The 12835-nt window shown below is 46.4% G+C and overlaps 1 protein-coding gene across 2 annotated transcripts in view; it reads right to left on the reverse strand.

Moving 5' to 3' along the window:
- The window catches only part of Sptb (spectrin beta, erythrocytic), a 120365-nt gene that overhangs the window by 52277 nt on the left and 55253 nt on the right, over window positions 1-12835 (reverse strand). For both annotated transcript variants that reach the window (XM_087195271.1, XM_087195272.1), the window contains exons 3-4: window positions 1669-1820; window positions 318-491 (exon numbers count right to left, since the gene is read on the reverse strand). In XM_087195271.1, the coding sequence (XP_087051397.1) occupies window positions 318-491; window positions 1669-1820 (326 nt within the window). The remainder of the gene's footprint in view (window positions 1-317; window positions 492-1668; window positions 1821-12835) is intronic.

Raw genomic sequence — 12835 nt, forward strand, 5'->3', positions numbered from 1 at the left:
ATGTCTGATTAAAAGCAGATTTTCTGCACTATTTTTGAATCAAATCCTTTCAAAAAACAAGAAGTTACACACAGAAGCAGGGCATAAAAAGCAGATCTTCCAGCTGACTGAAACCCAGCTACTACTTAACCTCTCTCTCTTTCCTCAGAAGACTGTGACTTAGAAGCCGCGCCAACCATCAGCACTGGGGGTACAGCACAGAAAGTGGGTCTCCTTCTGACAAGCACTGTCCTCCCACAATGTGCACAAACATGCCCCGTTTGCCATTTTAGAAGGTTCCCAAGTTCTGTCAGCCCTGAGAGGCTGCTGGGACCTACCTGGAAGCGGAGGATGATGGTCCAGATGAGGCCCAGGACCAGGCGGTGGTTGCCATCCACAATGTCGTGGGAACCCATGTTCTCCAGGTGCACGCGCTGCTCCTTGAGGAACTGCAGGGCCTTGTCCACGTTCTCCAGGCAGTGGATGCGCATCTTCCCCTTGGTGGGCCTTGGCTGGGGGACAGCAGTGGCCCCCGTGAGCATGTAGGGACTACAAGGTCAGCCCAGAGGTGGCTACCGCCCAGACCACATCCTGCCCAACGCCCACTTTCCTAGCCAAAGTCCAAGTTCCACAGTCACTCCTGACAATTTCCACCCCTTCCTTCAGCAAAATTCAGAGGTTCCTGCGTCAGCACTCAAAGCAGTGCAACCAAGTTACTCGGGTTCCCTTCTGGGTCTGACACCACCTTCTGAATGGGTGCTAATGACACGCAAACAAGACAACACAACAGGCAGCTAACTGAGCACTTACTACACACCCAGTATAGTTCTCAGAACTACTTACTACTGATGGATGACAAGAATAACTTAGTGACTGGTAATGGACCCATCCCTGCCAATCTCCCTGCTCCCTTGAATGTTCCCTGCTAGAGCCCTGGGAAATCATCATAGATGTTAGTTACCTGTACCATCTGAAACTATTCCAGGGTAACCCATTCACATGGAATTTCAACTCAGGGCAACAAGAGGCAGAATGTCAGCCTGGAGTTGAAAAGGCAAACATGGTACCTTTTCATTCAAACTGGAAGAGCCCAGAATACTTCATCAGGCACAGGCATCCTTGCCCTTATTCTCCACATGGAGGAAATGGAGGCAAAGAATCCTGCTTGAGAGGCCCCAGGTCACAGTGGAAATAACTGAGCAAAAAGGCACCATTACTTACTTCCCCCTCAGAAGCAACCATACTGCCTAGGAAGTACAAGGGAGAGGGCCTCTAACAGAGCTCTGCTTGCACACATGGTAAAACATGCTGAAAATATCTTCCACACTTTTCTCTTGACTCCAAGAGGGACATCAGCTCCCCCTAAAACACATACACCCCAGCCCATGCAAGAGCCTGAGGTCCAGGCTGCTCCCGACACCCAGGAGCCTGTGAGGAGGACAAAGCTCTACGTGGCTTGTAGAGAAGCATGAAGGGGTGGGAATCTCGGTCACAAGGGGTGAGAAGTTCTGAGAAGAGGTCAGAAAACCCAGTAGCCATGTGGAAACCAGACACTGCAAGTATTGGAACCTCCCAGAAACCCTGGCAGGCCAGAGAACTGCAGGTCGGCCCAGCCATGTCTTTCCTGGAAAGGGGCCGATGGCACAAACCCCGGCCTAGGCACAGGGCCAGCACAGGGAGGGGCTTTACCAGCATCTCTCCTGAGAGCACCTCCAGCAGCTTGATGAGCATCCGCCCATCCCGCAGGTCCTTGTAGAGATCGCTGATGCGGCAGGACACTCGAGCCAGGTGGGAGTTAACCCACTTCGTGAAGGTCTTCTTCTGCACGACTTCTCGCTCATCTGAGTGGGGAGAAGAACCTTGGGAGAGCTGCTTGGGGGCCTGTGACACAGGGCTGGGGGCTCTACCTTAACCCTACAGTTCCCCAGGCCTGGCCGAGAAGACTGCTGCTTTCACGCTACCCCGTCCTGCGAGTGTGTGTGGTTCCTGATGAGAGAAGGCCACAGGCCATCACAACGGAGGCAACAGAGACATCTCCCACCATCCCCGTTCACCGTGCACTGTGGGAAGGCACCCCGGAGTCAGCCATCTTTTTCCTGCTGCCAGTTGAAATATTCTTACTATTGTGCCATCAAACTCAGATTTCCATACCAGGTCAGTCCATCCATCCATTCATCCTTCCATCCAATATTCCCCCTGCCTAGAATGCTCTTTCTTGTCCACTCTGCTCCTCCCTGTCCTCTTCACCTAACTCCCATTCATCCTTTAAGATGCGCTGTAGGCAGACCTCTCAGGAGCGCTTGTCCTGACCTCCGTATTGGGTGGGCTCCCCATTCCCCAGTAGGTCCTCCACAGCTAGACAGTGGCTATGCACAAACATATTGAGTCCTTATGTGGCAGGCCTATGCTAGGCCTGATGACAGGTAAAACAAACTGCTCACCCTCCAGATAGGTGGAGGAGAACGAGGAGCAAGGGAAGAGTCAGCATATGTGGGACCACGATTCCACATGGGGTTGAGGAGAATGAAGGTGTGGGCTGGGGGCTCTTCCCTGCATTATGTTACCTTTCTCACCCCTAGAATATCAGGCAGAGGGTCTTGATCTTCATCCCTGGGACAGAGACAAAATATCCCCCTCCTAAACCAGCATCAGCCCAAATTGAGCTCCTGGCCCATGTTGTACAGTTCAGGTGGGTACTTACTCCTGGCACTTCTGTACAAATAAATGCTGGTTCCCCATCCAGGTTAGGGCTGGAAAGAAGACAGAAGACTGAGCTAGCTCAAAGGAAAGGAAAGAACTGCAGAGGGGAGAGAGAAAAAGAGAAAGAGTGACAAAAAGAAGAAAAAGGATAGAAACAAAACCTTGAGACCATAAAGTTAAGTGAAATAAACCAGACACACAAGCTTAAATATCACATGATTTCTCCTATACAAGAGACCCAAAGTATAAATAAATTAAAGAGCAAAATAGCAAGATAGATAACAGAAAATAGGAAGATAGATTTTTTTTTCAAATGAGACGAGGACTAAGAGATGAAGGGAGTGGGAGGGAGAGGAGGGAAAGGGACATGAAAGAACGAAGATGTGCTATGCACACGTCCCAGTTCCCATGATGAATGCGATCATTATACACTGCAAACATGGACTAAAAAAAATTTAAACAGAACCCCAAAGCAAAGAACAGATAAAAATAGTGAAGGCAATGTGAAATCTTCTTCTGTTTGGTTTTGTGAATGGTTTGTGGCCACTGGCTCCTGGGCACTTGGTTTGAAGATTTGGGACAGAGCTGACCTGGCAGTGTGGCTGCAGGACCCGGGGCGTAGGTCACAGGCAGGGCAGACGCAGAGTGGCCCAGGCAGGCAGGAATGTCGGGCCACTGTGGGAACAGGCTAGACGTACACAACTGAGCCCAAACCGTGGAGGGGTTGGCTTTGTGAATTATTAAATATATGATTTAACAGGCACAAAAGGAGGAGCTCAGCCAGTACTGCCCCAAGGGTATAATGCTGGCAGTTCCCGAGACTTGCAGCATCAAATTCCTTCCAACTTCATGGCTATTTTAGTGTTAGGAACTCAGTCTCTTTACTCCCCTGTTCATTCATTCAGCAAATATTTACTGAAGAGCCATCAGGTGCCAGGCCCTGGGTGGAGGCAGGGAATTCACGAACAAGACAGACATCCCCAGACCCTGAGGCAGATAAACCCTACTATAAATATGAAGAGTGTTTGAGCCATGTAAAAGGGTTCTATGGCAGCCACCTAAATAAGAATTCTAAGAGGAAAAATACTACATTATGAACTAAGCACCACCTTACCCTTTTGTTAGCGGCAAATTAAAAGGTGTTCCCAATTTCAGCAGAGCACAACTAAAATTTTGATGACACGTTGGGTGTGATGCAGTAGCACTTATTCTGGGTGTGTGTGGATCCTACAGAGCCAGCAGTGCCCAGGGCCTTTCCTAGAACCACATCTGCTCCTTAAGGTTCACTCTCCTAATCTGATGTGGAATGGCTGCCTAAGGAACTAAAATTTCAGCCCCTTTCTGGGTGAGTATCCCATCCCCCAAGACTAAAGTCCTCTTTTCCTTCCTCATCTTTCTGTCTTTAAGAATCCAGAAATTTCATGACATGGGTACTAAGACCTATTTATTTCTGCCTGGGAAAGGGTAGGGAAGTGGTTCAAGCTGGGGACACGGAATTTAATACCAGGCTGCTGGGCTGGCACACATATTTGTGCAGAAGTCTCATCAAGCATCCTTAGGCCTCCCCAGTTTTCAGCACACAAATGATACCTCCTGGACCCCAAAATGCGGTGGGGGTCGGGAGTGGGGAGGTGAGTAGGGGCAGGGGGTGGTTACTCAGAATCCCCAGCACCTGAAACACTTCTCAGTGTTGAGACAGAGGCAGATTCCAAGAAGCTAATGATGAGCAAAAGGAGAGAAGAGGCCCAGGGGTGAGGATTAATTTCCATTAGCTCTTTTGCTCTGGCTGCTCCACTTCGCATGCTCAGCCCATTCACCCGCACGCCCAGATGCTGCTCAGGAGCCTCCCAAGTGCAGGAGTGGCTGGTGGCTCTGGGACAGCTGAGCTGGGAACTCTGGTAGTGTGGACAGGACAGAAGACAGCTAAGCACTGGGCCTGATGTCCCCAAGGGACCCATGCCACCCTGCAGGGGATCTGCTATGGGGAGGAGGCCGGGACGTTTCCAGAGCCCTTTCTGCCCATGCAGGAGGGGTGGGTGAGCGCAGACTGACTCAGCTCTGCTGCCCTCAGGCACATCCTTCTGCATGCCTCCCTGCCAGCCGGGGCCACCTTGCTTCCCACATAGATTAGAGCTGCCCCTAGAAAACCCATCTTCCTCCCTGATCGGCTCTGGCCCAGCGTTATTGTCTGGATGTCCTGACTGGGTGAATTCTCTCTATACCTCCCTTCCAAAGTTTACCTGACATCAGGTATACCCATGACACCAAAACCATGGCCCATCTGCATTCCACTAGGCCACTATTATTCCAATATTTCCAATTCAAATAGCTTTACAGGCATATTTTAAATGATCACCATATAGATACTCTTTATTTCATACAAGTTAGTCTATAGGAAGAAAAGGTAAGGAAGCTGCCCCACATTATTTATAAGACTATATTAGCCTTTGTAGTTGAACCAGGAAATGAGACTTTCTCAGATAAACGAGTTCATAACATGGAAAGTGCTGCACACAGTGCGTTGTCCCATGAACTAGTGTCCTCCTCACCACCTCTACTACTAGAGGCTGCCCGGCACGTGGCTGGTTCACACTCGCCAAGGCTTCCCCATCCACTGAAGAAACAAGACCCAAACTCAACAACAGCTCGTCTCACAACCACGCAAGGCATAATGTCAATTCATTTTAATAACATCAACACTATCACAAGGTAATACTGGATCAGCCACCAGGCAAATGGCACATATAATAAATGCTGAAGAGGTCACGGAAGAGAGAGGGCATTTCTAATGGGAGTTGTCAAGGGGGTCCCCGTGGAGGAAAGCTCTTAGGCAGTGGGAGGACAGGGATAGAAGAGCCTGAGCAGACAGCTGTGCAGGGTCAAAGCTGGTTCACAGACTACTAAGTGGCCACAGGTTAGAAGGAGATTTGTGGAAAACAAGGTTTCAACAGGATGTGGAAATCCCTGGATGTGAGGCTTAGAAGTATAGATTTAATCCCAGAGGCAAAAAGGAACCCTGAACCCAACATACTAATTTGTAAGGTCCCCAAGGATAACAAAAAGACAAAACGTTTCAGGTTACCTTTCTTTTTGTTTTGTTTTGTTTCACTTTTGTTTTTCGAGAGAGGGTCTCACTATGAAGTTCAGTCTGGCCTTGAACTCACTAGTAGCTAGCCCAGGCTGGCCCTGAACTCACGCTGACCCTCCTGCTCAGCCTCTCAAGTACTGGGATCACAAGTGTGTGCCACCATGCTGGGCTCCGGATTACCTTACAAAAGGAATGAGGAACTCTATACAGAGAAAAACTTAAAAGGTTCCCGAGGTTTGGTTTGGTTTGTTTGTTGAGACAGGGTCTCACTGTGCGGTTCAGGCCGATCTTGAACTCACTATGTAGTCCTGGGCCAACCTTGAACTTGCTACGATCCTCCAGTCTCCATCTCTTAAGTGCTGAGGTTATAGGCATGTGTCACCATGCCTGGCTTTTTACACTATTGAATAAAAAACCTCAATATCATTAAGGTATCAATTTACCCTAGATTAATATATTAATAGATTTAAATATCAACCATTATATTTTATAATATATAATAATCATTATATTACTAGTATTTAAATTATCAAAATTTGGGGGAAAACTAGAGAAATTATTCAAACATTCATTGGAAATAATAAGCAAACAAAACTAACTAGGATGCCCAACGTGGTGGTGCATGCCTATTAATCCCAGTACTCAGGAGGCTGAGGCAGGAGGATCACTGAGTTTGAGACAATGTCTCTCTAAGTTTCTCAGGCTGGCCTTGAACTTGTGATCTTCTTGTCTCAGTTTCCTGAATAGCCAGGATTACAGGTATGAGCTACTGTGCCCAGCCTCAGATTTTTCTTCTGTCAAAGAAAGTATATACTTACAGTAAAAGTGTGCAGTACTAGCATATGAAAGACAGATATAAAATCAAACAGAAATAGCCCCAAGTACATATGAGCATTCACTATCTGATAAAGGTACATTTCAAACATGAAGGGGAAAGTTAGATTATTTAACAAAAGGTATTGGCAAAGCTAGATGATCACCCAGGAAAAGTTAAGTTAAATTCATACCTCATACTCCAGTAAACATTTTATTTGGCTCAAAAACTGAAATGCACAAAATGAAACCATAAAAATAGCAAAATCAATCACGGTAGAATTTTTTAGATATAATATTAACCTAAAGAAAGACCTTCTATTCTCAGTCTAACAAAATCCAAAGCCATAAAATAAAAGATTGAAAGCTCAACTATGTCAAAAATTTTGTCTCTGTGGGATAGAGCACCAAGAGCAAAGTCAAACTGATGAATAACAATATTTGTAGCACACAGCACAGAGGGTAATCATTTAATACGTAAAAAGCCCTGCTATCCTTTGGGTCCAGAATGGCCCCTAAGGCCTGAGTGTCAGAGGCTTGGTCTTCATCTCGGCATTGTTGGGAAATGGTGGAAAGTGTAGAGGCGGGGCCTCCAGGGAGGTCTTTAGGTCATTCGCTCTCACAGGAAACTGCAGGACCCAGTTCTTAGCTCTTTTGCACACTCCCTGCCATGTGCTGTCTTGCTGCAGGCCAAAAGCAATGTGAACGATAAACTATGGACCAAAACCTCCAAACTATAAGCCCAAATCACCTTACATTCCTTATAAGTTGATTCTCTCAGGTATTTGTTATGTTGTCAGAAAGTTGACTAACACAAATTCCTACAGACTAATAAGGAAAAAAACAACAGTGTGAACAAAGAGCTAACAGAAGAGATTATGAAAGTCTCTTAGGCATACAAAAACTTGTCCAGGGCGGAGGGAGAGGAGGGGAAAGGGATGAAAAAAACATGTTACCAGCTCCCCACAAGGAATGTGATCATCATTTACTACAAACATAAACTATTAAATAAAAACTGGAAAAAAGTTGTTCAAGCTACTCATAGAAGTACAAGTTAAAAAGCACATACACACACACACAAAATCTAATACAAGGTCCTTAATTTGAACAAACTAATCATAAAAGACATTTGTGAGTCAAGTGGAAATTTTTGAATATCAAGTGGGTAATAGATTAAGGAATTATTAATTTTATTAAATACAATAATGATATATGGTTAGGCGGTAAATGTTCTTGTTTTCCAGAGATATGTACTAAACTAATTAGAGGTAAAATGTCACGAGAATTTTCTAAATATTTCAATCCCCCAAAAGATAAGCAAATATGACAAAATATTAACAATTACTAAATTTGGGTGATGATTCATCTTGCCTTTTTTTCTTTTTGTTTTGTTTTGTGTTTTTGAGACAAGGTCTTCCTTCATAGTTCAGGCTAGCCCTGAACTTGTGATGACCTTCCTGTCTCATCCTCCCAAGTGCTGGGATTGCAGAGGTGCACTCCCATGCCCAGCTCTACTTTTTTTTAATATTTGAAAAATTTCATAGCAAAAATTAAACAGTAAAACATAAGAATATAAAGACACTACTGGCTGAGCATGGTGATGCACACCTGTAATCCCAGCACTCGAGAGGCTGAGGCAGGAGGATTACAATGAGCTCAAGGCCAACCTGGGCTACACAGTGAGTTTAAGGTCAGCCTGAACTATATGAGACCCTGACACCAAAAAAACCCCCCCAAAACTCCACTACATTTCACTTATTAGATGGACAAATATCAACAAGTCTGATAAAATATGGTGTTGGCAAGAATGTAGGGAACAAAGCAATCCTATGTTGCTGGAGAGGGTATAACAGGGCAACCTCTATGAAAGGCAATTTGGCAAGAACAATCAGAATTATAAAAGCACACACTTTTGGACCTAGTAATCCCACTTCTAGGAATTTATCCTACAGATACACTTGTATATTTGTAAAGTAAGCTGTGCTTGGTTCACAAACTCAATTCCCTCCAGGATTCTGGTTGCAAACTGAAGTGGATGAGAACCGAATCAAATTTCCCCATAAGGTCAACATTAAACCTAACCATTGCATTTGATTCGGTTCTTCTCATCCAACTTGGCTTGTGACCAGAATTGTGGAAAAAATCAAGTTCATGAATGGAGGTACCATTGTACATTGCATTATCTGCAATAGCTAATAATTGGAAACAATCTAAACATCCACCAATAAAGGACTAATTAGCTAGTTAATTCCATTGTCCACGCAGTGGAATATGACATAATTGTAAAAAAGAATGAGGATGCTGTTTGCATATTAATATAAAACAATTTCAAGATATATTCAGTGAAAAGTATAGAAACATGTACAGTTAAATAAAAACAAAGTTGGAGGAAAACAATACAGATCATCTGTAAAGATGTACATAAAACATCTGTGGAAGGAGACACACGAAGTAGTTAACATAGGTCATGGGAGAACTGAGTCCCTGAAGCAAAACTGATTATTTACCCTTTTATAACTTTTGAATTTTACCCACCAGGTATCATATTACTTCTTTAAAAGAGAAATAAATACATTTTCACATTTTAAAGAAAGTAATAAAATGTTTCTCTTCCGCTTTTTCCAAAATAGCCTTGTTCTTTCCTATCAACATCTTCATCATCATTGTCATCATTTTGCCTTAGGGATTTCATCAGGCAAAAATCATAAGCATCTTTACCCACTTGAGCCTACAAGAAAAGGCTCCACAGGAAGGCAACCGTTTCATGCTGGGGTTCACAACCCGGGCTTTCTCTCCTCATGCGAGGAAGCCAAGAGTTTAAGGGACCCAGAGGGGCCTACGCTTTAACTCTTACAAACATGTGACAACCCTCAATGACACAGCATATGGGCAGACCTCCAGGGATACTTTGGGGAGGAAGTGCTTCTTCAACCAACAAATTTTTATCACACTGGTACTGTGAACAGCTGGAACACACTTCCCTGGCCCTCAAGGATTTACAATCTAGCTAGGGTTGCTTCCAGGGTGGAAATGTGGGATGGTTACTCCAAATTTGAAAATGCAAAAGGCAATAATAAAAGCACATAAGATTGCCTTTGAAAGAATCAGAGGTAGCCAGGCATGGTAGTGCACACCTGTGATCCCAGCACTTTGGGAGGCTGAGGCAGGAGGATCACAAGTTCAAGCACAGCTTGGACAATTCAGTAACATGGTGACACCCTGTCTCACAAAAGTGTTAGAGAGGCAGCTCAGTGAAAAGATCCTGGGTTAAATCTCTAGTAGTACAGATATAAAAGCTATTGCCCTACTACTTTTGAAAATAAAATAGGGTCTTCATATACATTTTAGCAAAGGAAAACAGGTTACATAGAGCAGGTTTTTAAAAAAAGGTTTTGCTTTTGGAGAAAGCTAGTTTTGAAGATGATAATGGCTTTAGAATGGCGGCGGGGTGAGGGAAGGGGGAAGGGTTCAAAGCCTGTCAGTGGAAACGCAAGCATGTACATGCAGGTGTGCATGTTTGGGGGTGGGGACAGGAGGTGGTTAATTGATCCAGCACAAAGAAGCTGAAGGATGATGAAGGGAATTTGAACTTGATACTCCAGGTAAAGAAGATCCTGGCGGCTCTTAGGCCAGGCAGCATCTCACTAAAAATGTGTCAGAGGACAAAGATTCTCGGTGCCCTGAGTGCGTGAGACTGGATGGGCAGAGAGTGCAGAGACAGTTGTGGGAGTCTCCACTTGTGGAGACAAATTAACTCTGGAAATGAAATGACAGGAGCTGATTTGGAGAACACCACCGAGCATCACCGGCCTTGGCTGGTGACAATATTTACAGGATGTAAAACGAAAGTGAGTTCAAGGTATTGATCAGCTGAAGAGGCTGGTGATGGAAGGAGAAGTGGGAATGGGTGTCTCAGGTGGGACTCAGGAATGTGCAAGAGGGCCCAAGTGGCAGAGGTCGCGTGACAATCTCATTAAAGCACAGGGATTACAAAGCAGCACATGGGCCCCAGGCACTGTCAGGACACCTGCTTTGGTGGTTACAGAGAGAGAAGACACTCACTGGGGATGCAACACCAGACAAGTCAAGCCCAGAAGAGAATTTCTGGAGAATCCACCGATTTGCTGAAAAGGATCAATTCCCCTTCCCCAAGCCAGGACCCAAAGCTCCTCCACTCTGGATAGAGCAGCACTTTGTCAGTACTGTCGCATAGGTGGTTTCTTCTCAGGACACCAGAGGGGGAAGGGCCTTGGGCAACATCTAGTTCGAGCCCCTAGTAGTCAGGTGAGGAGCAGAAAAGTGGCTTGGCCAAGGTCACCCTCAAGGATGACAGCGGCAGGAAGGCCGAAGACTGGTGCTGCTGGGGTGGACCACTTTCGCCCCCACTGTGGCGACCCAATGGGCTCAAGCTGCCACGGCATCTTTCCTGGACGGCCTCCCCACTGAAGTCAGAGAGATCTTTAAAACCCCAAATCTAACCATACCACTTCCTTTCTAAAAGCAATGTAATGGCTTGGGAACAGCTCTGGCCCTCCAGCCTTCTACCCAAGGCCACAGCTCCTACCCTGAGCCCTGACAGCTGTCCCAGCTAACAGCTCCCTCTCTCTGACCCTTCAACCTTCTCTTTTGCAAATAATTGCCTCAGCCCCCACCCCTTTCAAGTTTCCTGCTGCTTCCTGCCAGGACTCTGAACTCATTCGTGACCTGTAAGGCCTTGTGCCTCAAAGAGGTGCCTTGTGCCCGCCTCTCCTCTCTGCTCTCTCAACCACTGACCTACACTCCCACTCAAACAACTCCTACTCATCCTCTGGCTGCAGTATAAGCTATAGTTTATGTTATAAACTCCTACAGTTCCCAGGAAATCTTCACAGCATCTACCAGAATTCGTCATCACACACAGAGTGTGTGTCTATGTAGCTAGACACAGTGTGATTATTTGATCTACTCCCCTTTCACTAGACTGTAAGGTGAGAATCCTTGGCTGATCCAGTTTCCAGCATCTGAAGGCCAAAGGGTTTGGAAGCAAAATGCTCCCAGAGACTCAGCTGCTACAAGTCTCTCTGTCATTTTTTTCTCAGTGACACAAAAAAGGAAAATGAACAAAATGAACAGATGCTCTGAAAACACACTTGGCACCTCCTCAGCCATGCAGGATGCAAGGAGGCTGTGGGGAGCGGGAGTGGGTGCTGGCTGGTGTCTAGAGCCTGCCCTTGGGAATGAAGCCGACAGCCCTCAGGAATGTCCCAAAGATGGAGGAGACTATTAACGTGGCTCACTCAGGCCGCATTGCACGGGGAAGAAACAGTCTTATTATTAACCCTGGTGTATTAATATTTGATAAAGCATCTTCACAGTGATAGATAGCAGTCACCCATGGAAGGGGAACAACCTGGTTCTGCTGAGAGTTTTCAAGGAGGGAGAACAGCTTTCATCATGAGGGGAGATCTGCCTGGACCTTTCAGGACAAGGTGGCCCCTCCTGCAGGTGTACCTGCACAGGTAGCAAAGTTTGTCTGGGCAGTGGCCTGGGGCAGGGCTGGGGACAGTCTCACAATGGCTGACTTCCAAGAGAAAGCTGCTGATCCAATTAGTTTTTCCTCTGACAGTACATTAAAATGACTGCTGATGATTGTAGATATTTCCTTGAATAGCATGTTTCCCCAGTACATAGTCTCTCATTTTATGTTTTGAAATCTGAGGAAGGAAGAAAATTAAACCTCCCACTAATGACCCCTTCTCTGCACTCACAGGTAGCTGGGAGGGGACCAGGAAGAGCCGATGCCTCTGTTTAGGAAGCTGCCTCTGAGTCTCCTGACTTCGGCTGCCAGGAGGGGCTGGACCCCTACTCACTGCAGTGAACTCCTGCTCCCTGTGGGACATCACACCCTCTTGGCGCAAAGCTGAGCCTGGGTCTGGGGCACCTGGGACAGCTGGGGAGAGGGGCCAGAGGGAGAGACCAAGCATCTATGAGAAGACTGTCAGGGCCTCCGGCCAAAGCCAGGAATAGCCCATGACTGCCTCTCTGGGTAGCCCCTGGACAGCCAGGGAGGGTGGGCAGGGTGCAGTGGGTCTGCCAGCCACAGCGCTAAGGTGCTGATGGAGTATTTGCCCACCACAGAACTTGACCTTGGGGCTTGGGCACAGGGAGGCAGGAGGACGGTCAGGGTCTAAAGTGGCAACTATGTGCTTCAGAGCACAGGGACGCAGCCCGTGGGGCACCTGCTGCCCTGTCACATTCTTTGCATTGTCCCCGTCC

The sequence above is a fragment of the Heterocephalus glaber genome, unplaced genomic scaffold, assembly GCF_053883595.1.
Source record: "Heterocephalus glaber isolate CG9 unplaced genomic scaffold, H.glaber_assembly_v1.0 deba00001608, whole genome shotgun sequence".
In the NCBI taxonomy this organism is placed as follows: Eukaryota; Metazoa; Chordata; class Mammalia; order Rodentia; family Bathyergidae; genus Heterocephalus; species Heterocephalus glaber.